Source organism: Pleurodeles waltl, chromosome 3_1, assembly GCF_031143425.1.
Source record: "Pleurodeles waltl isolate 20211129_DDA chromosome 3_1, aPleWal1.hap1.20221129, whole genome shotgun sequence".
Classification (NCBI taxonomy): domain Eukaryota; kingdom Metazoa; phylum Chordata; class Amphibia; order Caudata; family Salamandridae; genus Pleurodeles; species Pleurodeles waltl.
Window position 1 is genome coordinate 1,556,043,463 of NC_090440.1, and position 27,150 is coordinate 1,556,070,612.

The 27,150-nt window shown below is 47.3% G+C and overlaps 1 protein-coding gene across 2 annotated transcripts in view; it reads left to right on the forward strand.

The window, feature by feature from the left end:
• Positions 1 to 27,150, forward strand: part of ACVR1C (activin A receptor type 1C) — a 1,080,214-nt gene that overhangs the window by 960,604 nt on the left and 92,460 nt on the right. For both annotated transcript variants that reach the window (XM_069225150.1, XM_069225149.1), the window contains exon 8: positions 22,947 to 23,077. In XM_069225150.1, coding sequence (XP_069081251.1) covers positions 22,947 to 23,077 — 131 coding nt within the window. The remainder of the gene's footprint in view (positions 1 to 22,946; positions 23,078 to 27,150) is intronic.

Below are 27,150 nucleotides of genomic sequence, written 5' to 3' on the forward strand. Positions count from 1 at the left end.
GAAGATACCATGGTGGGAGGCATACAAGGCAGTCCTACGAGACAGGGCACAGAACGTGATCAGGGGGGAAAAGGGAGAGAATAGGAGAGCTTGAACACCTTGAGAACCAGCTCTCACAGCTGGCAAGTGCTTTCGGGGTCACAAAGATGCTGCTTATTCTTAGACAGATCACAGTGCTCCAGAATGAGTACAGCGATCTGGTGCAGGAAAGGGGGAAGAAACAGATGCAGGTCACACAACACTGCCTGTAGGAGACAGGCGATAAGGTGGGTAAGCTCCTAGCAAGGGTGAGTAGGAGGGAAATGGAGGCCAGATGGGTGGGGACGATTGTTGACCAGACAGAGCCTCTTGGATATGGATGAGCATGTAGTGCAGGAATTTGCCGCTACTATGCAGCATTTTACAAGGCCTGCCCATGGCTTGACCCAGTTCACATTGAACAGTACCTCGCTAAGGTCTCTACTCTAGTGTTGGAGGCAGAGTCCCAGTGTGGGAGGCTGGCCTGGCTTATAGTGGGTACCTATTGGTACTTACACCATGTGCCAGGTCCAGTTATCCCTTATTAGTAGATTAGTAGTGTTCTAGTAGCTTAGGCTGATAGAGGTAGCTATAGCAGAGCAGCTTAGGCTGAACTAGGAGACATGCAAAGCTCCTACTATACCACTTATATCATATAGCACTATATCATAAGAAACACAATACTCAGAGTTACTAAAAATAAAGGTACTTTATTTTAGTGACAATATGCCAAAAGTGTCTCAGAGGATATACTCTATTAGGAGGTAAGTAAAATACACAGAATATACACACAAACCAAAATCAGGTAAGTAAACAGTTAGAAAAATAGTGCAAACATTGTAGAACACAAAAGAATGCAATAGGAGACAACAGGCCTAGGGACAACACAAACCGTATACTCCAAAAGTGGAATGCGAACCACGAATGGACCCCAGGCCTATTGTAGTGTGTAGAGGGTCGCTGGGAGTGTAAGAAAACACTAAGGGTGTCCAAGATACCCCACCCCAAGACCCTGAAAAGTAGGAGTAAAGTTGCCCCACTACCCCTGAAAGACAGTAAAGTTGAGATAGGGGTTTCTGCAAAGGCAACAATTGACTGCAAAGCACTGAAGACAGATTCCTGCACCTGAGGACCTGCAAAGAAAGGGGACCAAGTCCAAGAGTCACTAAGTGTCCGGGGGGCAGGAGCCCACTAAACCCCGGATGAAGGTGCAAAAGGGCTGCCTTTGGGTGGATGAAGCCAAAGATTCTGCAACAACGGAAGGTGCCAGGAACTTCTCCTTTGGTCAGACAATGTCCCACGGCGTGCTGGAGGATGCAGATTTGTTTCCACACAGAAAGACAACAAACAAGCCTTGCTAGCTGCAAGAGTCACGGTTGAAGGTTTTGGGTGCTGCCAGGGCCCAGGAAGGACCAGGAGGTTGCCACTTGGAGGAGGAGACAGAGGGGGCGCTCAGCAACAGAGAGAGCCCAAACGAAAGCAGGCAGCACCCACAGAAGCACCTGAAGAGGCATTCAGAAGATTTGAGCATGGCGGTTGACTCAGCACACCAAAAGAGGGTCCCACGAAGTCGGAGGTCAACTCAGCGAGTTGGGCAATGCAGGATGGAGTGCAAGGGACCTGGGCTGCGCTGTGCATGAAGGAAGTCTTTCAAAAGTGCACAGAAGCCCTAGCAGCTACTGTTCACTCAGTACACAGGATTACTGTCTGGCGTGGGGAGGCAAGAACTTACCTCCACCAAATTTAGACAGAAGGACCACTGGACTGTCGGGGTCACTTGGACCCAGCTCCTGTGTTCCAGGGACCATGCTCGTCAAGATGAGAGGGGACCCAGAGGACCGGTGATGCAGACATTTTGGTGCCTGCATTAGCAGGGTGAAGATTCCGTCGACCCATGGGAGATTTCTTCTTGGCTTCCAGTGCAGGGTGAAGGCAGACAGCCCTCAGAGCATGCACCACCAGGAAACAGTCAAGAAAGCCGGCAGGATGAGGCGCTACAATGTTGCTGGTAGTCTTCTTGCTACTTTGTTGCAGTTTGCAGGCGTCCTGCAGCAGTCAGCAGTTGATCCTTGGCAGAAGTCGAAGAGAGAAGTGCAGAGGAACTCTGGTGAGCTCTTGCATTCATTATCTGATGAGAAACCCACAGGAGAGACCCTAAGTAGCCCTCAGAGGAGGATTGGCTACCTAACCAGGTAAGAGCCTATTAGGAGGGGTCTCTGACATCACCTGCTGGCACTGGCCACTCAGAGGTCTCAATTGTGCCCTCACACCTCTGCATTCAAGATGGCAGAGGTCTGGGACACACTGGAGGAGCTCTGGGCACCACCCCTGGGGTGGTGATGGACAGGGGAGTGGTCACTCCCCTTTCCTTTGTCCAGTTTGGTGCCAGAGCAGGGGCTGGGGCTCCTTGAACTGGTATAGACTGGCTTATGCAAGGAGGGCACCATCTGTGCCCTTCAAAGCATTTCCAGAGGCTGGGGAGGCTACTCCTCCCCAGCCCTTAACACCCTGTAACACCCTCTCACAGAAGAAATCCTTTGTTCTGCCTTCCTGGGACTGGGCTGGCCAGACCCCAGGAGGGCAGAAACCTGTCTGAGGGTTGGCAGCAGCAGTAGCTGCAGAGAAAACCCCAGAGACCTAGTTTGGCAGTACCGGGGTCCATGCTGGAGCCCCGGGGATGCATGGAATTGTCCCCCCAATACCAGAATGGTATTGGGATGACAATTCCATGATCCTAGACAAGTTACATGGCCATGTTCAGAGTTACCATTGTGAAGCTACACATCGGTTTTGACCTATATGTAGTTCACGCGTGTAATGGTGTCCCCGCACTCACAAAGTCCGGGGAATTTGCCCTGAACAATGTGGGGTCACCTTGGCTAGTGCCGGGGTGCCCTCACACTAAGTAACTTTGCACCTAACCTTCACTAAGTGAGAGTTAGACATATAGATGACTTATAAGTTACTTAAGTGCAGTGTAAAATGGCTGTGAAATAACGTGGACGTTATTTCACTCAGGCTGCAGTGGCAGTTCTGTGTAAGAATTGTCTGAGCTCCCTATGGGTGGTAAAAGAAATGCTGCAGCCCATAGGGATCTCCTGGAACCCCAATACCCTTGGTACCTAGTTACCATATTCTAGGGAATTATAAGGGTGTTCCAGTGTGCCAATCAGAATTGGTAAAATTAGTCACTAGCCTGCAGGGACAATTTTAAAAGCAGAGAGAGCATAAACACTGAGGTTCTGGTTAGCAGAGCCTCAGTGATACAGTTAGGCACCATACAGGGAACACATATAGGCCACAAACTTATGAGCACTGGGGTCCTGGCTAGCAGGATCCCAGTGACACATATCAAACACACTGACAACATAGGTTTTCCACTATGAGCACTGGGGCCCTGGCTAGCATGATCCCAGTGAGACAGTAAAAACACCCTGACATATACTCACAAACAGGCCAAAAGTGGAGGTAACAAGGCTAGATAGCGGTTACCTTCCTACACCCAGGAGAATCTTGAGAGTGACATTTTTCTGGTGGAGGTCCTGACGCCCATTTTTTAAACTAAGGATTGGTAACACTCTGGGACTCAACTGAATTCTGGCTGAGTTCTGTAAATGCTATACTAGCCTTTTGGGACCCTATTTGCTTAATTTATTTTGGAGACGAGGGAGCAGGGGCCCTACCACCAGATCTCAGATGAGCCACTTCAGTGATACTCGAGAGTGGTAAACCACGGGAAAGGTGTGAGTCTCATCGCCTGATCTTGCTACTCAATATTGAAGGTAAAATCCTAGCCACAATTCTAACTACAAGACTTCTGTAGGTCATCACCCCCTTAACACACATGGATCAGTAGGGTTTCATGCCTGGCAAGTTGATGAGGTTTAACCTGTGGTGTGTAGATACGTTGGTGGCAGATGTAAAAGACCACCCAGCCCCACATGCCTTTCTCTTGCTCAACATCGCAAAGGCATTTGATGCAGTGCACTGGCTGTTCCTCAACCAGACACTATGGAAATGTGGGTTTTGGCTGCAATATTTCACACACTTACTTGATTCCGACCGTAGAGACGATGCTGGATCTCCTATCCCCCAAGAGGGCAGCCAATGATCAAGGAACCACAACCCTAAAATCATACACTGATCTCAAGGGGAAGGAGGTTTGAGATAAAACCAGAAAAAATAGACTTGCATCACTGGGTTTGCTCTGCTGCCTTGCAGCATTGCGTAAGAGGGTTGGTACTCCTTGGACCTTTTAGTGTTGAAGGGGGTGCGATGCACTAGAAACAAAAAGAAGAGTTGTTTACCAAAAGTTATCAGCATATAGAGTTTAAACAGTTATTTACAATAATCTCACTTACAGGCTTCACCACAAATAATGCTTGAGAGCAAGTGCAATTCAGAAGTAAACTGGAGTCTCTGGCACTCCAAAGAATGTCTCAAAATGCAATGCCCAGTTCAAACTTGAATGTATAGATTGTAAGCTCTAAAGTCTTTCCAATTTATTGATACAAAATTGGTCAAGAAATACTGACATGGAGACCTTCAGTTCTGAAGCAATTAAAGTTTTGAGCACCCACTAGTTAAACTGTCGGGAGTGTTAGGACTTACAGAAACAAATAATGTCCGAATTCCAAGAATGGGTTTTCACTTTCAAACAACTCAGTCTTGGCTTAATCTCAAACTTATCTATGGATTAGTGTGCAGTAACCTGAGTATCAAGTATTTAGACTTGTCTTTAATTTTTCAACTGGGATCCAGAAAAAGACTGGAGGCGTCGGTGCAAGAAGCCTATGAGGAGGTGGAATCGTAGCTCTGGACGCGAACTTCGACTGAGTCAGGATCACGGGATCTACAGCAAGTCTTGATAGACTAGAGCACTGGAGGGCTCTGGGATGACTCAGAAGGTGTGTGCAGGGAAGATGCTTGCACAGTCCCAGAACGAGGCAAAGCCCTGACTCAGACAGGGTATTTATACCCAATGGGAGAGACTGTTCCAGAAAGGCATGTGGCTCACATGGAAGGCTGGGAAATTCCAAAGGAAACCGAGGATAGAGCATGTGTTAAAATAATGGATGTGACCTTCACTTATGGCAGGTGCAAGTGACAGTTGTAATCAATTACCCATGGCAGGCAGAACCAAAGAGCATAAGCCATTGGAGTCAATAGGCAATAACCAAGGCAGGTGGAACAAATACGCATAAATGGCTTCAGTCAATAGGTAATGGTGGATGGAGCTAATTAACCAGGATACATATGGTTCTCTTACAAGAGCGTAAATGAAGGGAACAATGCTACAGGAGGTTCAAGGGGGTCAAGAGCTCTAGGAGGGGGGCAGTGGTTTGCACAAGGCCATCAGGTGCCACGGGAAAAATAACATGAGCCCTGTTTGCAATATTCACAGTACAGAGGGTACAAGATGGGGTTGTGACACAATACAGGAAATGAGTAATTCTCTTATACCAGGCCCTAATGGCAGCATTAAGGGTACATGAGGTGTTGTTGCCCGAGTTCTGGGTAGAGAGGGGCCCTCCTTCCCATCTTCTATTCACACTGACCATTGGGTTCCTGGCAGGTATAGTGCACAACCATCTCAGGATCACAAAGTTTCAACTGTCAACGAATGATAGTATGGAGGAAAATATCTCACTCAATACACATGATATCTTCCTCTACATCACTAAACCAGTGATAAAGATCCCAACGGTCTTCCAGATGTTTGACAAGTAGGTTGCCCACTGGGGGATAAGACTAACTGGGAGAAGTCAGTACTCTTCCAACCGCAGAGACAGGTGGATGTGTCTTTGGTCCCACATCATTTAGTGGTGGCACACAACAACTTTATGTACCTAGGGATCTTTAAAATGCCACGGCGAGAGCTGTGTTACTGTAAAAACCTGGGGAGGGTGATAGGAAATTTCCAGGAAGAAGCAGAGAGATGGAGAGAACTGCCTCCTACTCTGCTGTAGGGTTCTGCCATCTTTATTATGATCACACTCCCTAAACTGCTTTACATGCTTCAGAGCACATACTACCTCCTCCCCCAGAGTTATTTACCAATATAGAAAGGGAGCTGTAATCCCTGCTCTGGAGTAGGGGGGTCACCCCTCAAAATAGCATTACGGATGCCACAACATAACTCTAACAATGGGGGAAAAGCTCTCTTCAACATAGAATTATTCGACTTGGTGGTGCACCTAAAAAATGTAATGATTGGATCTTCTCCCCTCAGGACCATACAACCTCCCGACTAGAGAGGGCAAAACTTGAGCCGCAGTCATATTTGCGCTACCTTTATGGTGGGAAGGAGACTAGACGGCTATTGCCGGCGACCCAACTTAGCATTAATTGCCTGGCACATAGCAGCCAAAGCAGTTTGGTGGACGTGACAAATCACCATGAAAATGCCTTTGTGGAGGTGGGTCTGGCCTAGCAAACTGAGTAAACTTGTGAGGTTTAGGGCCTGGCATGCAAATGCGATCTCTAAAGTGGGGGCCCTCTTAGAGAATGGTGATATCATGCCATTCACTTACTTTCAGCAGGAATATCACCTACACCACAATCAATATTTGAAATATGCGCAGCTGCGACAAGGCTTGCAGGCGGATGAGTTGGTAGTGATTGAGTTGTAGAATATGTCCCCTTAGAAGGGTGGCTACTGATGGAAGAACTGAGGAAGTGTGCATTCACCTCAGTATATAAGACATTGAAAAACAATAAGCAAGATAAATGTGGATGGCTGAGCGCTAGATGGGACCACGGGGAAGATCGAGGAAATTGACTGGGAGGCATCACTAGTGCACCTGAGAGAAGTGGCCATTAAGTCCTGACTACTCCTGATAATTTTAAAATCCTCTACAGAGCCTATTATGACCGACATAGACTACACAGCATTGGAAGGGCAGAGTCCCCTGTCTGCGTGTACTGCACAGAGGAGGAGGGATCCTTCTTGCATACATTGTGGGGATGCCCTCGCATCCAAGTATATTGGGTCATCATCATTAGGGAAATAAGTGCTATTCTCAAGGTCACCATACCACCTGAACTGAAATACATCCTCCTTGGAATTCCTGATGATTTTGATGCCCCATTTGCTAAAATACTTTTTAGTGACCTGGGCCTAGTGGTGGCCAAGAAAGATGTGGCTAGACTACGGGGGTGCAGTAGATTCCAACTGTACAAAAATTGAGGTATGGGATGGTCATGTACAAAGCCGCAGAGAAAGTCCCCTACACTAGCAGGGGATGTCCCTGAAAATTCCACAAGATTTGGGGAAGCTGGCTGCGATATTACATACCAGGGTCATCCCAGGAAGAGGCTGAACCTCCTCTCCACCCAGACACCGACTGAGACCGTAAACAATGGGGGAAAATGTTTGCTTTGAATGCCTTTTGTGCTCTCCTCCCCTCCTCTTTGAATACTGCACTGTTTGTACATTGCAATGAGGACACACTGTTGTACTCCCCATGTGTTGGTGCGGATACCAGTGCACGTTGGGCACATTCATGCATTATTCCATTCTTCAAAATAAAAATAAAAAATACATTAAAATAACTGTATATTCAACCTGGCAAAATAAACCATTGGCCATGCCTAAACCTTTCTTTTTAATACTTATGTCACCTTTAAGGAATGCCCTAAATGCCTATAGGGCAGAGTGCCTGGTATTTAAAAAATAGGAAATGTGTACTTAAGTTTTAAATGTCTTGTTAGTGAAAAATCTCCAAAGTTGTTTTTCACAGAGGCCTCTCCCATAGACAAGCACTGGTTTACATCTCCCATAGAAAAGAACTGGATTACATTTTATCACATTGTAATGTATAGCTTTAGTTCGGGAATAGCTACAATCACGATTCAAGGACTCATATCGCTAGGAATTAAAATTTCAATCTGATTGTAAATTTGGATTTTAAGGGCCAGATGTAGGAAACGTTTAGCGACTTGCAAACGGCAAAAATTGCCGTTTGCGAGTCGCTAAACGCGTTTCCCAATGCAGAAATGCATATTGCGAGTCGGTACCGACTCGCAATATGCATTTCTGAATCGCAAATAGGAAGGGGTGTTCCCTTCCTATTTGCGAGTCTGAGTGGTATGCAATACCATTTGCGACCCCGTACGCGGTCGCAAATGGTGTCGCAGTTACCATCCACTTCAAGTGGATGGTAACCCACTCGCAAATTGGAAGGGGTCCCCATGGGACCCCTTTCACTTTGTGAATGGACCCAAAATTATTTTTTCAGGGTAGGTAGTGGTCCAAGGGACCACTACCTGCCCTGAAAAAAACCCGAAACTAAAGGTTTCGTTTTTTTTTTTAAGTGCAGCTCGTTTTCCTTTAAGGAAAACGGGCTACACTTAAAAAAAAAAAACTGCTTTATTGAAAGCAGTCACGAACATGGAGGTCTGCTGACGACAGCAGGCCTCCATGTTTGCGAGTGCCTATACTCGCTATGGGGCCGCAATTTGCGACCCACCTCATGAATATTTATGAGGTGGGTCATTGCAACCCCTTAGCGAGTCGCAGTCGGTGTCTGAGACACCGTACTGCATACCAATTTGCGACTTGCAAATTGCGAGTCGCAGGGACTCGCAATTTGCAAGTCGCAAATTGGTTCTTTGCTACATCTGGCCCTAAATTACTATTTTGAAAATGCTAGTTTAGAAAGTTGACATTTTCTGCCTAAACGCCTCTAGTAGCCCTTTCAGAGATAATCTCCAAATGTCACCAGGAAGCCTTCTGATAACTGAGAAACCCACATGAAAGGGAACAAATGAGACTTGGCTGAGAGGAGGATTTACATCCTCTTCACAGGATGCCCTGGAAGAGGTGGCCACTAACTGCACAAACATCAATGGGACAGCCCATGTCACCAGTAGAAGTAACTCACACCAAGGCTTACCCCTGCCATTGTCCAAGTAGCCAGAGTGGCACCAATCACAGTGGGGGAAAGTTGTCCCCGAACTGGTTTTGCAGGATTAGTTCCTCATTTTCCTAGACACACCTCAGTGGTGTTCCCAGATGCCTGACCAGGGGAAGAAATATTCTGGCAGGTTGGACTTTGCAGAGCAGAGTACGGTGGGGTTGGTTAGGACTAACCCCCCAGGAAATGGTGCTAAAGTGGATAGGAATGCTCCCTGGCAACTTTTTTCTGTTGATTAAGGAGTCACTCTCACCCACAAGCTAGTGCTAAGTATAAGAGTAGCACCTCTGGGTACCTTCTTCAGAACACTGCTGGACCTGAGGAAGACAAAGGAAGTACAGCACCTGCTGAACCCTGACTTCAGAAAGAGAATTGCACCAACTGTAACTTGTAAAGGGAAACCGCAAGGACTGGAACTGCTACCACTTGAACCCAGGAAGGAACAGTGGACTCCCACAACTATTCGGCTAGCATCCTGTTAAGCTACAGGGCCACAAAAGGTTCAAGAAGCCCACCTTCTGAAGAGCCCTTTAACCAATTTCAACTGGACTTGTCCTAGACCCTGGTGGCTTCACTTAGAGTTGGTTCTGACCCCCAAGTGGTGTCCACAGAGTTCTGGGACCCTTGAGTATATATGTGAGTGTACTCCTCCTGCTTAACCCTAAAAGCTGGGACTTGAACATTTTTCCAACAATTTTTGTGAAAAGAACCAGAGGCTACTGGAGGATACCACTGGACCGAGGCTGAGCCGCAACCGCTGACCTTGCATTGCTGGTCAGGTTCAACTTGGATGTTTGCCCTGCTGAAAGATGTTTGACTTCTGAAAAAAGTCTGAATATTGAAATTCTCACTGGTAGAAGATGATAAAAGTATTCGGCAGCCGAGTGATCTTCCCTGTGAATGAATTTAAAGTTTCTTTCCTTCAGAGCTTTCCCACCAAAAATCATCACCAAAACTTTGTCCAGTGGCCATCCGGCCCTGTGGGATCCATTGTGGCCAAGGCCTTCTGCCTTGCTGAGGATCTTCAACTTCTAAAAAATGTCTAAGTGAGAAGATACATTTTTCCACTAAAACTGACCAGGTCCTTGTATCTGCCCCTCAGTCCACCGCAGTAGGCCTTAACTTATGACTTTGATCCATTCTCATGCGAACAGATACCCATTGGCACTTTTGGTCCTAGAAACATTTGCTCTATTTTTATAAACTGGAGTGGCATTTTTTAGTTCATTTTTCTACCTTCATCTGTATTGGTACTTATAAATGTTTTACACAATTCTCCTACCCTGTCCGCTCTGTATTACAGATACCCAGGGTTGAGCTCAGATTTAAATAATTGAGACCTAACTGGACCTAGGCCCTCATTATGAACACAGCAGTAAACACCTTTGACCACCGTGGCGACGGCGAACAGAAGACTGCAATTTGCGGGGAACTGAAACCCGCCATATAATGATGAAAAAATCAGAAACCGGCAAAAATCTCCCTGCCACCAGTCACCGCCAGGACCTTGTCAGTGGAAATGCTGGCCCTCCCACCCCGCCACCATTGAGCACACAAACTCCCCACCCTCCAAGTAATGAAGCACAAATCACTGTGGCAGTCAGCGGAAGCCGAACGACCATTGGTGGTACAGACTGCCACAGGCGGCAAGTGGACCCAACAGCAAGTAATGCATGCATTGGCAAGTTTGAAACCCACACACCTAACACACATCCACAACACTATAAAACACTCACAGACACACCCATCAATCCTTTGCAATGAAATTAGGCCAACTAATACATAGAACCCCAGAAGCAGACACTGAACAACACAATACACGATACATACACCCAACCACACAAGAGCACCCTCACTTAGATCCACACAAGACACCATTCACAACACTCACCATGGCACCCCCCCAAACGCCAACACTTCACTGGAAGGGAGCTAAGGACCATGGTGGACGAGATCCTGATGGTGGAGCCACAATTATTCAGGGCACAGGTCCAGCACACACCCATCACCAGAAAGATGGAGCTATGGCAGACAATAGTCAACAAGGTCAATACAGTGGGACACCATCCACGCACAAAGGATGACAACTGCAAGAGATGGAACGACCTGCGTGGGAAGGTCATCAGGTCCATGGCATCCAGGTACCACATTGCAGTCCAGAAGACTGGGTGAGGACCTCCACGAACACCACCCGACTACACTGACTGGGAGGAAAAGGTACTGGCCATCATGCACCAGAGGGACTCACTGGAGGAATGAACTCGGGTAAGTCATCTACAATTACCCCATATCCATCACACCTGTAATGTATGCATTACCTCACCACTCCAACTACCACCAGGACCACAACCCCACCCAGGCCACAATCACTACATCCAGTCCCCCTGCAGGCCCACAAACCCACTAACAGGCCCACATCCCTCCCCTTGTGCACAGCCACCTACCCCTGAAAAGAATCACAATGGCCTACAGCACCCACAATGCACCTCCACATTCTAAGCAAAAAGCAATGCTAACCTCACGAAAGCATCCTGCATGGCCCCAAAGTGTGAAAACCTGCACAAAACTGCTGAGTCCTGTGCACGCCATCCAATCATGCAATTGCAACAGACATGTCCATTCCCCCCAACCGTCACCACCACCCATGCCACCCTGACGGACAGGACAAGGAGTGGCAGTGCCCCACAGGGAGGCAGAGGCACCTCCCAGGACACTGGAGATGGAACCCTGGACATTGACGATCACCCTGGCCCCTCACACAGTCCTGGACTGTCACCATCCAGAAGCCCCACCCAGGATACCACTGACACCCCTACCACCCAGCCAACAACATCAGCCCAGGGCAACTGTTCCCACACCTGTGTATCTAGGCCACAGACTGGTGGAACGCATGGACGGGGCCATAGTCACCCCCTACCAACAGGCAGGAAGACGATGGCCCCAGTACAAGTGGTACTGCCAGACCTGTGCAGGGGACACAGGTACGGGGGCTAGGCCCAGTGGGAGTGCATCAGTGGCCCGGGGGAGGCCACAGGATGGACGCTGCAGCCCAGGACGTGATCTCTGAGGTCCTGGGGGCATATCACCATACCCAGGACAGATTGGCCCAGATAGTATCCACCCTGGAGCAAAGTCAAAGGATCCAGCTAGCACACCACCAAGAGGCCATGGAGCAGTGGAAACTGCACAATGTCACAATGGCCAGCATAGCAGGTGCGCTGCTGTACCTTGTCCCAACACAGTCTGAGGCCCACACAGACCAGGAAGCCCCTACTACAGGCCAGACTACAGACCGGAAACAACAGCATCAGCAGCAACTGCACATGCTCCACCCTCTCAGGACACACAGGGGACATCCATCTCAACCCGTACAGGCCAACACCAGGCACGCAAACGGACCCTCGGGCCCAGATATGGCACTGGAGCACCTGCCAAGACCAAAGCCCCCTCAAAAAAGTGACTCTGGCAAGAGCTGTCCTCCAAGTGTCCCACTGAATCAATGACCAAACCGTGTGAAAACTACAACAAACTTCTGTAAACATAGATGGACCTACCACTGCTGCCACAAATGCTGCAACCATGTTGCCATATTGTACAACCACCAGTAGCCTACTCCCATCACTGTAATCTGCACGATTTAATCCCTGCACCAAATAAAACACCAGTTCACCTATTATAATGTCCCCTGTCATTATGTTGAAACAAAGTGAAGTATGGATGCAACTGTATGATAACTCATTTATCATTATCTGAGTAGCAGGAAATGCACCACACGCATTACATGTTGTTATGACTACAGATGTGTTGAACTATCATACTATAATGTAACCTTTCCTATGCAGACGTGGTCACAGTGGCAATGAGTATTGACCCAACACCCCCATAGATGACAAGGCACACTGACAGTATGCTGCACAGCCATCTCATCCAATTGTCCCGCAGAGTTACTGGAAGTAGAGTTGTATCCGCTGGGTCCTGGAATTTACATCGGCCCCCTCCTCATCATCACCATCACTCTCATCCCCTCTCTGAGTAAGCTAGTCTGGATATACAGCACCCTCCTCCTCCAAGAGGAGGATAGAATTTCTCACATCCACGTTGTGCAGCATGCAGCAGGCCACCACTATTCTACACACCGTTTTAGGCCCATAGGCAAGGGAACCACCAGAGATATGTAAGCAACAAAATCTAGCCTTCAGGAGACCTATTGTGTGCTCTATCACCCTCCTAGTATGTCAATGGGCCTCATTGTATTTCCTCTCTGCATCTGTTCCAGGATTCCTCACTGGTGTTAGGAGCCACCGCAAGTTGGGATAGCCAGAATCACCTGGAAAATGGTGCAAAGCAGGACTGACATTGACAACCCTCAGAGGCAGACAGCCTGACTGTCTGCTATGTGGCAATAAGTGTCAGAAACACCTACCTGTGATCCATCCTCTGTCCTCTTGTAGTAGTTCCATCTTGTGTGGCACAATACTGTTCCTCAGCACAAAGGAATCATGGGCTGATCCAGGAAACATGGCATTCACATGTGAGATATACTGGTCTGCAGTACACACCAATTGAATGTTCATGGAATGAAAGTTCTTCCTGTTTCTGTACACCTGTTCACTGACTCTTGGGGGGATGATAGCTATGTGGGTGCGATCGATAGCACCTCTCACATGGGGTATTTTGGCAAAGGCATAGAAGTCTGATTTGATGCCAGGGAGGTCAGTACTTTTGGGAAACCTCACATTGGACTGCAGGTGCCGTACAAATGCATTCAGGAATCTGGACAGTATAATGCTAAACATTGGCTGTGAAAAACCTGCACCCATGCCCACTGTCAATTGAAATGAGCCTGTGGCCAGGAAATGGAGAGCAGAGAGCACCTGCACTTCAGTAGGGAAAACATGCTGATTACGATTAGCCGGTCTCAGTGCTGGATCCAGTAATGCACAAAATTAATCAATAGTAGCACAAGTGAGTCTGTAATTGATAATGATGTGATGCTTCACCATGGTCCCAAATAAACAAGTGGTCTGTACACCGATGGGGCCCTCCCTCGCCACAAGGGTCTATACCTACGAGGAGTTGAAAACACAGGTGAGGAACACACATACGTCTGCACACATTGTTTCTCATTCAGCACTGCTGGCATGATTGCTGGCATGATTGTCGACGCCACAAATGCTTAGTGTGTGTGACATTACAGCAACATGACCACAATGATATATCAGGGCTATTACCGGTTAGGTAATGTATATTGTTTCATGCCTATGGGTGTTTAGGGGACAATAGGGCCTGCATTGTGCTGATAAGGGTTTTACAACTGTGTAGTTAAGGCCTAAATTTCTGCCCCCTGTAATCCAGAAGTGTTGTGGTGGAAGTGACCTCATACTGCTACCGGTTGACGTAATAGCGTAAGGCGGTGTTTACCACCGTCAGCAAATTCATTGGTTAACATGGTTGTCAATGGGCATTCTTAGCATTTCATGATCGCTGCCGGCGGTGACAGTGCACGCCGCCGCAGTGCGTACGTGAACTCGTCACCCCAACTTCACTTGACTCCCTGCTTTCGTGCATGCAGGTATTCCACTGAGTGTCCTGCTGTGTCCTGCCTCTGGTCATGGAAATGGCACGTGTTGCAGGGGAAAGGGCCCCGGCCTTCACCAACGAGGAATAGGAGAAGCTCGTGGACGGGGTCCTGCCTCTGTATGCCAAACTCTATGGTCGGCCAGAGGTACAGGTGAGTAGGAGGATTGGAGTGCATGGATATGTGTAATGGTGGCTGTTGGCTGCATACATGTGTGCAATTGTGACACTGTATGGTTCAGGGTTCCCAACATGCTGCGTGTGTGTGTGCTGTTAGGCTGTTTTAAATGTCCGTCCCATAGTGGACGTATAGCCAGCTGTATATGGTTGGCCATTGTCTGACCTCAGTGTTACTTTTCTGTGTGTCCCTTATAGGTAAGCAACTACCAGATGAGGGGACTTTGGCATGCTGTCGTAAGGAGGTATGGACCCTGGGGGTCTACAACCGGCGGAGCACCCACTGCAGGAGGAGGTGGGAGGACCTGCGGTGCTGGGCAAGGAAGATCTGTGAGGCCCAGCTGGGGAAGTCCTCCCAACAAGGAAGGGATGCCTGCTGGGCACTGACCCCCCTTATGCAACGCATCCTGGCAGTGGCATACCCGGACCTGAATGGGCGCTTGAAGGCTGCACAACAGTCACAAGGGGGTGAATACATATTCCATATTTTGGCTCCTTGACAGATGTGTGTGTGTGTGTGTGCATTCATATTTATGCTGTCTAGTGGCAGGGACCCTGACTGATGTCCATCTACATAATGGCCCCCGTGGGGAGTAGGGGTGTAAGGGTCAAGTCTGCAGTACATCAGGTCCTTAAGTTCATTGGAGAATGGCTGCAGAGCAGAGTTCTGGCCACTAGTAAGGGGCATAGCCATGTGTATAGCGGTAGGTGCTGCCTGGTGGAATATTTTCTGGGTGGGTGTATGTGTGAAACATTATGTACCTCAATTCAGCTATTTACAAGTGTCTCTCCTGTTTTGTCTCCCTATCCCTGTTCTCTTGTGTTGTCTTTGTACATAAGCATCATCTAGCGAGGGGTGCCAAGGGGACCAGTGGGTTGGAGGGCGAGTGGAGTACCACGGGGAGTCAACTACTACTGGAGGTAGTGACTTCTATACCTCGTCCGATGGGAGCTCCCTGGTGGTGGCAGACCCTAGTGGGCCCACCCCTACTGTGTCATCTTCTATCCACCCCCATACCATCACCACCCTCCCAGTTGCTCCCCACTGAGTTGCCCGTGCCCGCTAACCCAGAAGGGTGAGCGTCTCCTTCACCCCAGGCACCTCCTTCCCTGCCCCAGTCAGCCCTGCTGCCCTCACGGAAGAGGCTATTGTCCTCCTGAGAACCATCTATGTAGGGAAGACAACCATTGTCAATGCCATCCAGGGGCTAGCATCAGAGGTGCAGCAGACCAATGCCTATCTGGATGGCATTCACTGTGCCATGTCTGGCCTACAGAGATCTTTTCAGGCTCTGGCCTCCTCTTGGATAGAAGCCATTGTCCCTGGTCATTCCATCCCCCCTCCAACCACCTCTACCCCTTCCAGCACCCCACTCCCTTCACCCGTCCAAAGCACACATTCTGACACGCAGACACACACCTTAACACACAAGAAACACACTTCAAAACACAAGCACCACACCTCCCACCACAAGCATACACACAGCCAAGATACACATGCACACACACATCAACATCCACTTCCCCCATGTGTCCACCTCTTCCGCCTCCCTGTCTGTCCCCTGTACATGCACACCCACAGGCACTGCACCCTCATTCAATGTTGATGACCCTATTCCTGCAGTCACCACAATAGCACACATCCATTTATGCACCCCAGAAACCACACCTGCACTCACCACAACGACTTTAGTTGGCACATGCAGCACACTCACCAGACTTGCAGACACCCAGACAACATCCATTTACACTGGCAACCTGTCTTGTCCCCCTGTGTCCACCCCCCCTCCTCCCAAGACACTCAAACGCACCAAAACACCCACCCATCACACATCCACAACACCTCACCATACTGTCCAGTCACCTGCACCCACGTCATGCACACCTACACCTGTCACAACCACTCCCTCTACCTCCACTCCCACGCCTTCCTCCAGGTCCACCCCAATTGCACCTAAGAAACTTTTCCTATCCTGTGTTGACCTATTTGAACCCACTGACCCACCCTGTCTCGTCCCTAAACATGCTCACCTCCTTGCCCTGTCCACTCCTCCCACATCACAGCCCGCCCCTGTCCACCCTTCCAATTCCCGTGCTACATCCCCTGTGAGAAAGAGATCCCTCGCTGGCCCAGGAATATCTGCCACACCCCAGGCCAAGTATGCTCCACCAGCTGCTGTGACAAAACCTAAGCTCCCTCCACCTTCCAAACGGAAATCTAAGCCCTGTAGGAGGCTGGACTGGCTTGTAGTGAGTACCTAGGGGTACTTGCACCTTGCACCAGGCCCAGTTATCCCTTATTAGTGTATAGGGTGTCTAGCAGCATAGGCTGATAGATAATGGTAGCTTAGCAGAGCAGCTTAGGCTGAACTAGGAGACGAGTGAAGCTCCTACAGTACCACTAGTGTCATATGCACAATATCATAAGAAAACACAATACACAGATATACTAAAAATAAAGGTACTTTATTTTTATGACAATATGCCAAAAGTATCTCAGTGAGTACCCTCAGTATGAGGATAGCAAATATACACAAGATATATGTACACAATACCAAAATATGCAGTAATAGTATTAGAAAACAGTGCAAACAATGTATAGTTACAATAGGATGCAATGGGGACACATAGGGATAGGGGCAACACAAACCATATACTCCAAAAGTGGAATGCGAACCACGAATGGACCCCAAACCTATGTGACCTTGTAGAGGGTCGCTAGGACTATTAGAAAATAGTAAGGGTTAGAAAAATAGCCCACCCCAAGACCCTGAAAAGTGAGTGCAAAGTGCACTAAAGTTCCCCAAAGGACATAGAAGTCGTGATAGGGGAATTCTGCAGGAAAGACACAAACCAGTAATGCAACAACGATGGATTTCCAGTCGAGAGTACCTGTGGAACAAGGGGACCAAGTCCAAAAGTCACAAGCAAGTCGGAGATGGACAGATGCCCAGGAAATGCCAGCTGTAGGTGCAAAGAAGCTGCTACTGGACAGTAGAAGCTTAGGTTTCTGCAGGAACGACAAGGGTTAGAGACTTCCCCTTTGGAGGACGGATCCCTCACGCCGTGGAGAGTCGTGCAGAAGTGTTTTTCCGCCAAAAGACTGCCAACAAGCCTTGCTAGCTGCAAATCATGCGGTTAGTGTTTTTGGACGCTGCTGTGGCCCAGGAGGGACCAGGATGTCGCCAATTGCGTCAGGGGACAGAGGGGGCATCGAGCAAGACAAGGAGCCCTCTCAGCAGCAGGCAGCCCACGCAGAAGTGCCAGAAACAGGCACTACGAGGATGCGTGAAATGGTGCTCACCCGAAGTCGCACAAAGGAGTCCCGCGTCGCCGGAGAACAACTTAGGAGGTCGTGCAATGCAGGTTAGAGTGCCGTGGACCCAGGCTGGACTGTGCACAAAGGATTTCCGCCGGAAGTGCACGGAGGCCGGAGTAGCTGCAAAAGTCGCGGTTCCCAGCAATGCAGTCTGGCGTGGGGAGGCAAGGACTTACCTCCACCAAACTTGGACCGAAGAGTCACTGGACTGTGGGAGTCACTTGGACTGAGTTGCTGGATTCAAGGGACCTCGCTCGTCGTGCTGAGAGGAGACCCAAGGTACTGGTGATGCAGTTCTTTGGTGCCTGCGGTTGCAGCGGGACGATTCCGTCGACCCACGGGAGATTTCTTCGGAGCTTCTAGTGCAGAGAGGAGGCAGACTACCCCCACAGCATGCACCACCAGGAAAGCAGTCGAGAAGGCGGCTGGATCAGCGTTACAGAGTTGCAGTAGTCGTCTTTGCTACTATGTTGCAGTTTTGCAGGCCTCCAGCGCGGTCAGCAGTCGATTCCTTGGCAGAAGGTGAAGAGAGAGATGCAGAGGAACTCGGATGAGCTCTTGCATTCGTTATCTAAGGAATCCCAAGAGACAGAGACCCTAAATAGCCAGAAAAGAGGGTTTGGCTACCTAGGAGAGAGGATAGACTAGCAACACCTGAAGGAGCCTATCAGAAGGAGTCTCTGTCGTCACCTGATGGCACTGCCCACTCAGAGCAGTCCAGTGTGCCAGCAACACCTCTGTTTCCAAGATGGCAGAGGTCTGGAGCACACTGGAGGAGCTCTGGGCACCTCCCAGGGGAGGTACAGGTCAGGGGAGTGGTCACTCCCCTTTCCTTTGTCCAGTTTCGCGCCAGAGCAGGGCTAAGGGGTCCCTGAACCGGTGTAGACCGGCTTATGCAGAAATGGGCACCATGTGTGCCCATGAAAGCATTTCCAGAGGCTGGGGGAGGCTACTCCTCCCCTGCCTTCACACCATTTTCCAAAGGGAGAACACCCTCTCTCAGAGGAAGTCCTTTGTTCTGCCATCCTGGGCCAGGCCTGGCTGGACCCCAGGAGGGCAGAAGCCTGTCTGAGGGGTTGGCAGCAGCAGCAGCTGCAGTGAAACCCCGGGAAAGGCAGTTTGACAGTACCAGGGTCTGTGCTACAGACCACTGGGATCATGGGATTGTGCCAACTATGCCAGGATGGTATAGAGGGGGCGATTCCATGATCATAGACATGTTACATGGCCATATTCAGAGTTACCATTGTGAAGCTACATATAGGTAGTGACCTATATGTAGTGCACACGTGTAATGGTGTCCCCGCACTCACAAAGTCCAGGGAATTGGCCCTGAACAATGTGGGGGCACCTTGGCTAGTGCCAGGGTGCCCACACACTAAGGGCCTGATTCTAACTTTGGAGGACGGTGTTAAACCGTCCCAAAAGTGGCGGATATACCACCTACCGTATTACGAGTTCCATAGGATATAATGGACTCGTAATACGGTAGGTGGTATATCCGCCACTTTTGGGACGGTTTAACACCGTCCTCCAAAGTTAGAATCAGGCCCTAAGTAACTTAGCACCCAACCCAACTTAGTGGATGTTATTTCACTCAGGCTGCAGTGGCAGGCCTGTGTAAGAATTGTCAGAGCTCCCTATGGGTGGCAAAAGAAATGCTGCAGCCCATAGGGATCTCCTGGAACCCCAATACCCTGGGTACCTCAGTACCATATACTAGGGAATTATAAGGGTGTTCCAGTAAGCCAATGTAAATTGGTAAAATTGGTCACTAGCCTGTTAGTGACAATTTGAAAGAAATGAGAGAGCATAACCACTGAGGTTCTGATTAGCAGAGCCTCAGTGAGACAGTTAGTCACTACACAGGTAACACATTCAGGCACACTTATGAGCACTGGGGCCCTGGCTGGCAGGGTCCCAGTGACACATACAACTAAAACAACATATATACAGTGAAAAATGGGGGTAACATGCCAGGCAAGATGCTACTTTCCTACAAGCCCCCCTCCCAGTCGTAAATCCCCACCCCCACCAATCCCTGCCCCTGTTCCCTGAAGTACCTGGATGCCCCATTGCTGCCGTTCCACTTTTGGGAGTCAAATTGGGGCCATTGTAGCCCATCGGACTTCTTTGACTATGGACTGGCCATTGGGCTTCTATGCACTTCTGTTGCTCCATGAGCACAAAAAAAGTTAATGTGTGGCCTGTGTTGTTTGAGGCACACTCTGGATCCGTGGTCTCTCGTTTCATTGTTTTGGGGGTGTTGGGCACATGTATGTACTTTGGGCGGGTTGGATTTGCCTTGGGTTGGGTAAATACCTCTTGCTGTGGGGTGTATGGCTTGTGCTGCTGTGAAGGGTTGTTGGAGCATTGCAGGGTGGGTGGAGTGGGTCGGTATGTAACTGTGCTCTTTCTTCCCTTGTTTAGTAGGTTGCGGTACTTACCACCGCCATCTTCTTCGGTGGTCTCGGTCGTGGAGGTAAATGTCAAGGAGCAGGGCTGGCATGATCTGCAACTATCTCTCCATGTCTGCTTCGGCATGTTGTGTGAGCCTCCGGTGAGTGTTTCCTTATATATGGTTAGTTTCCGCCTGGCGTTGCGTGGTGGTGGTTCCCGCCCCAGAACTGAGGGCGGTCTAGTGCTTCATTATTTGATGGGCGGATATGGCCTTTCCGTTGGCCTGTGGGCGGGCTCTGCCAACGTTGTCGGCACTCCTCTGCTGGAGGTGAGTGGTTTTCAGGATGCCTGTGTTTCAGTTAGTTCGTTATTTGGCGGTTCAGACCGCACGTCTGTTGGCGGTTGTTACCGCTGTGTTCACAATGAAGTTCAATTATTACTTTAGGAGGACTAGCATCCACTTCAACTAATAATCGACTTTCTCACAGCATCTGCTTCCATTTCTGCAACAGCCTGAGCAAAACACTTGGACTTTGGAGCATTCTTGTACCTCCTATTTTATATAGTTTGCTTTAAACTTCTTTCAGAGACCCCTGTTTTGCAGTTTGTGTATGATGGCAATATACCAGGAAATTGACTTTACAAGGTAAGGCTTGCCTATACAATTCAAATTCTAAGCACGTATGTGCTCCCTGTGTGCAGGTAAAAAATTAGGCTCATATTTAAGAAAAATTACGCATAACTGTGCTAACGCAGTTGTGCATAATTTTTTTTAACGCTAGGTAATGCCATTCCCTAAAGTCATCCGTGCGTCAAATTTATAAAATAGCACATGATGGCACTAAGGAATGGATGGCATAACAAAAATTATGCCAGCCGGGGCCAGGGGGTGGCCTTAGGAAATGGCACTAGTGTGTCAGAAATTACTTTAGGCTGGTTTGTGCCAAAATTCTAATGAGCCTGCCATAATTTTTTCACGCACAGGCAGCCAAAGAATGACTCCTGTCTAAGTAAAGACAGGAGTCATGACCACCACCCCAGTGCACACCACAGGGGACCAGTGTCCCCAGGGCAAGCCCTACATACCCAGTGCCAGGCATGGTGCCCATGTAAGGGGGCCCCCAATAGCACCCCACACACATAAACAAACACTTACCTGCAACTTACCTGGGATGGGCTCCCTCATCCCGTAGTGTCCCTGTGAAGTGGGTGGTGGTGTTGCTGGGGCTTGGATGGCCATTTTTGTGCCCATTCCTTGGTGTTTCACCAGGGAAATGGGCATACCTGCACTCTAACGCCTGGTCGGACCATTTTTGGCCCGCTTCCCACCCGTGTGTCGTTTCTGCACCGGGAGTTAAATATAGCGCTAGGGGCGTATCGTCATTTTTAGGACGGGAACGCCTACCTTGTATCTCATTGACGCAAGGTGGGTTCGCGCATCCTAAAAATGGCGCTTACTCCAATATTTTGACGCTAGACAGCTCTAGTGTTAAAATATAAATATGGAGTTAGGTTAGCGCTGCTTCAGCGTCAGAATAAATGGCGCGAAGGCGACGCTAAGCTTCCATACATATCGCCCTTAGTTTTCTAGAAATATTGCACTGAATCAAGTCTAAAGTTGCTGCAAAATGTCAATTAAATGCTTGATTGCCATAAATCAAGGCAGGTACGATTTTCGCTGTTACAACTTTTAAGGTTGCACTAGCTGACAGACTCTGCCTTTATTTTTTATGATTAACAGGGGATACCTCAATGAGCATCTGCCTGTTAGCCAGATTCCAAAATACTTGCATGCAGAAACATCACACAAGGAGTAAGGACCAAAGTTCAATTATGTTTGTGCTTTACTTTTATACTTCCTGAAAATCATAATCTTTGTTTTTTTCTGATTTACTTCCAACTTGATAACAAAGTTAAATAAATGAAGGTTGCTCTCTAAAGGCAGATGTAAGCATGTTCTAAGATGACAATTGTATCTGCATATTCCAATATTTGTAGCCTTTGATTTGAAATTCTTGGTTGAAATGAACTCTCCCCAAGAAGTAGAGGTTGAATAATTGGTGGGATAAAACAAACAATTTTTTGAGACCTCTGTTAGTTTTTATTCATTTTAATACACTGAAGTTATATCCACCCTCAACTCTCGAACATCCACACCGTTTTCTTGTACCTGTCTTTTATTTGCAGGAAATGTTTTCAGTTTTCTGAGCTGTGGCAATTTTTATTATACTTTCTTTGTGCAGATCAGAGTTTTTTAAAAAATGTTTTACCTCGTAATATTTACCTTTGTTTGTGGAAGTTGTATACTTTTTGAGCGGTAATCAAAATTATATTTACGTTATTCGCCATTTGTCTGAAGAGAAAATCAGAATACTATTGTGTTGTTGCCCGTCCCATGTAAGCTCTGCTAAATGTTTCTTTCTGTGCACTCCACAAAAAATTAACAGGTTGTGCACAGGATAATAAATGTAACTACTCTGCCAATAACAAATGTGAAATATTTCAATGTACGCTTTGAATCTTTTTCACAAATGTAGGAGTCATTGATGAACATCAGCTGCCTTATTATGATATGGTGCCTTCTGATCCCACGATAGAGGACATGAGAAAAGTTGTGTGTGACCAGAAACTTCGACCTAACATCCCAAACCAGTGGCAGAGTTGTGAGGTAATTTTTTGCCATTCTTAACTTTTGCATCCTTATTAGTAGGCGATTAATACCACAAGAGAAGCATATTTTTTGGGATTTGATGATGAACATGTGACTGTGGCAATATGATTCTTGCTGTACCTCTTGACCATTGTGCACCGCCCTAAGGAAAGCCATTTCTTTTATCCATTGAATCCCTTATGATCTGACAGGTTCACCTGTAGCATAGGGTGTCTCAGTACTTAATGCTGGCAAGGAAAGTGGACAATTTGCCACCTGTTTGGGTATTAAAAGGTAGTTATACTAGGGTTGCAATGGGCCCCTTGCATACCTGGACTCTGGTGCCACTGCACTTACTGCATTATTGATAGCCACGCCCCGAAGTTCACAGATCTACGTCTGGAGTCAGTGACCTGCAATGGGTCAGTCATAATGCTATCCTTTAGTTAAGGTAGACTAATTTCTTTCTAAAAGAGTGCTTCTTGAGCAGGGGCGAGTCTGCCCTAATATCCCAGGGTTGCTGCAAGGTGTACCAGGAGAACCAGTTAAATGTGCCAGGACATCCTTCCTCCCTGCAGTATAGCTCTAGCACAGGTGACACACTTTTTCTTGTGCAAAGGTGGATATCCTTTTGGACATCTCCTGCAGATGTGTTTTTCTTTTCAGCTCCTAGCAGCCTTATGTCTGTATTACCACTGCTCCTTTGGTAGCTTGAAAGCATATATAAGACAAGCCTTTCTGTCCATACTCTCAAGCATCATCCGTGCACTTGGGCAACCAAAATACGTGTTCTATATACTACACATTTCTGTCAGGCCTGACTTCCCTTCCCCTGCATTGTGAAGTGCTGGCCTCAAGGTTTCGGTTGCTTTTGTATACAATGTGTGATGTTCCCAAAATAATATTAGGATAAAAAATAAATGAAACTGTTATATTCTTATGTTAAATACGGTGGAATGTTGGTTTGTGGCTACCGTCGCTGTCTCCCGGCCCGAGCATTCAAAGGTGGTCTGTTGGAGAACGCGTCGGACGGAGGGGACAGCTGTGGTTTCCCAGACCTCTCTTGGAAAAATAGAGACCAGTTTGATGAACGCAAGAGTATAGGCATTTCCTTACTTCAGACTGCAACATCTTTTTTGGTGACAAGTGGAGAGGGGGAGCCACCGCCAAACGACCCACGCTGTCTTCTGTTAGCTTGAAGGTGAGCGTGTACCACAACTGTTGTTCCCCTAATTTCTGAACGTGCCATTGGTGGCAGGCATCGAGTCCGGTGGGTGGCTTTTGGACACTTGTTTCTTCGCCACTTTGCATAAGCGAGTAATAATCCCGCTTTACACGCAGGTGACGCGTTTCATGGAGGCGGAGACTTCACTACTGGAACGACGGTGACTCAAGCTGTGTGAAGCTGTTTTCTTGGATCTGTTTTTATTTCACATGCGTGTAGTAGCCCGATTTAGTTCTTATTTACTCCATATTATCTGGTGGATTTACAGTACGCTGACATACTTGTGAAGAGAAGTTCACACAGCACCTAGTAGAACTAACAGATAGTTTGTTTATTCCGTCCTGAATTGTGTTTCTTACGGGTGGTGAATCATGGGAGTCTTCTGATGCGCCTGCCATCCCATGGAGGCAATGGTTTGATGGTTTTGAAACTTATCTTGGGGCTATAGGAGCTTCTCATTTTAGACCAGAAAGAAAAAAGTGTTTGTTGCTACATTCTTTGGGATATGAAGGCAGAGAACTTTTTAAACACCTACCGGAGTTGGTGCAACATGAAGAAGACTTAGATGACTATCAAGTAGCCACCAAGAAATTGGCTACAAGGTTCGACATACTACCAAGTTTGGTAGCTTTAAGGCACAAATTCCTAAAGCATTCTCAACTCCAAAATGAAGACATCAACGCATATATCAGTGCGCTTATACAGTTATCTTCCCAGTGTGATTTTAGGGATTTCCAAGACCAGTTGATAAGAGACCAATTTATTGGTCATTTTACTGACAAACACATTCAACAAAAACTATTGAGCATGGGAAATCCAACTTTAGAGGATGTCATTAAAGATGCCAAGAGTATTGAACTAGCACAGATTTCACTAAAGGAACTCAGGGCTAGTCCCGGCATGAAAGACAATGAGCATGTTGATAGCAACGCAGTTGTAAAAACTGGAGTGTCCAAGAAAAATGATTTGAAGAAGTCTGAGAACAATTTCTTCAGGTGGTCTAACATACGTTTTAGGTGTGGTAATGCACCACACAACAGAGAAGGCAAAAGCTGTCCTGCAAAGAACGTTGTGTGTAGAAAGTGTGGTAAACTAGGTCATTTTGCTAAAGTTTGTCAATCTACATCTAATAGGTAACTAAAAGTAAGTAGTGAAGTGGATGAAGACAATGGTAACAGAGATGAACTTTTGGCCAAGGCATTTCAGGACATGATTGTTGTAGTCACTGATAATGACATGGGTGTTAGAGATCATATCCAATGTATTGATCCCCTTGTAGACATTCGGGTAGGAGATAAATGGTTACACTTGTTGGGTGACTCAGGGACACGCATTACGATGATTACATCAGAATTTCACAACACTTGGGGTGATGGGAAATTGTTTCCACCAGGTAGGGCACCTGTCTTTTATGAAGGCAGAAAAATAGATTTAGAAGGATACATAGAAGACAGTCTAGAGTTCAAGGGACATAAGAGCTTTGGGAAATTATATGTAGCATGTAAAGCATTGAATATTTTGGGCTGGTTCCACCAAGGATTATTTGGTATGGTACTTAAACCCGGAGCGAAGGAACAAGTCCTAGTAATCGAAGATTCTAACAAAATGATACCGTTTGAGGATGATTTTACCAATGTTTTTGCCCAGAGTTTGGGAAAAATTGTGGGTTTCAAGCATAGGATAAAAATAAAAGAGAAGGCTATTCCCATAAAACATAAAATCAGGTCTGCTCCATTTAGTTTGAGGGATGATCTCAAATCTGAGCTAAACAAGCTTCAAGACAATGGCGTTATAGAACCAATTGGGTCTAGTTTGTGGCTTTCACCATTGGTGGTTGCTAGGAAACGGAATGGGGACATGCGTTTCTGTGTGTACTTGAGGAGTCTCAATAAAGATATTTGGGTGGATTCATATCCCCTACCCAAAATCAGTGATCTACTTGAAGAACGTAGAGGCTCTGAGTGGTTTTCAAAGTTTGATCTAGCATATGCTTATCACAAGAGTCATGCCATTATACAGCTTTCAATTCCCCATTTGGCACGTTCCAGTTTTGCAGGATGCCATTTGGGTTGGCATCAGCAGCATAAGCATTTCAACTCATAATGCACAAACTCTTAGGTAATATCAACGGAGTTCTAATTTTCCAAGATGATGTTTTGATTCATGCTAAATGTTTGGAAGACCACAACGAAATGATTAGATCTGTGTTCAAGATATTTTCGACAAACTGTGTTCATGTAAAGAAAGAAAAATTTGAATTTTGCAAAAAAGAGATTGAATATTTGGGGCACTGTATGTCAAGTGAAGGGATAGCACCGAGGCCAGGTTTAGTTAAAGTGGTTCTAGAATCTCCCAAACCCAACAACAAGAATGAATTACGTTCATTTATTGACATGTGCGAATATTACTCCAGGTTCATTCCAGATGATGCCAGTAAAATGAAAGTTTTGTCTAATATGCTTAAAAACAAGGTTCTGTTTGTATGGGATAGTGAGTGTCAAAATACATTTGATAAAATTAAGCAGGAATTAGGTAATGCTAGAACACTGAGTCCTTATGACCCCACCCAACTATGCATCATCACGGTGGATGCTAGTAGGTTTGGCTTGGGTGCAGTCTTGTCCCAGGGTTCTGGTGAAAATAAGAAAGTCATAAGTTATACCTCAAGAGTTTTACGTGAACCAGAGCTCAGTTACTTTGTAATTGAGAAAGAGTTACTTGCATGCTACTGGGTGAGTGAGAACTTTAGGAGCTATGTATAGGGTAGGAATTATGTGATTCAAATGGACCATAAGCCGTTAGTGTACATTTTGAATGACAACAAAATCAACTACACTACCCCACGCATTGCATGTCTCACCACGAA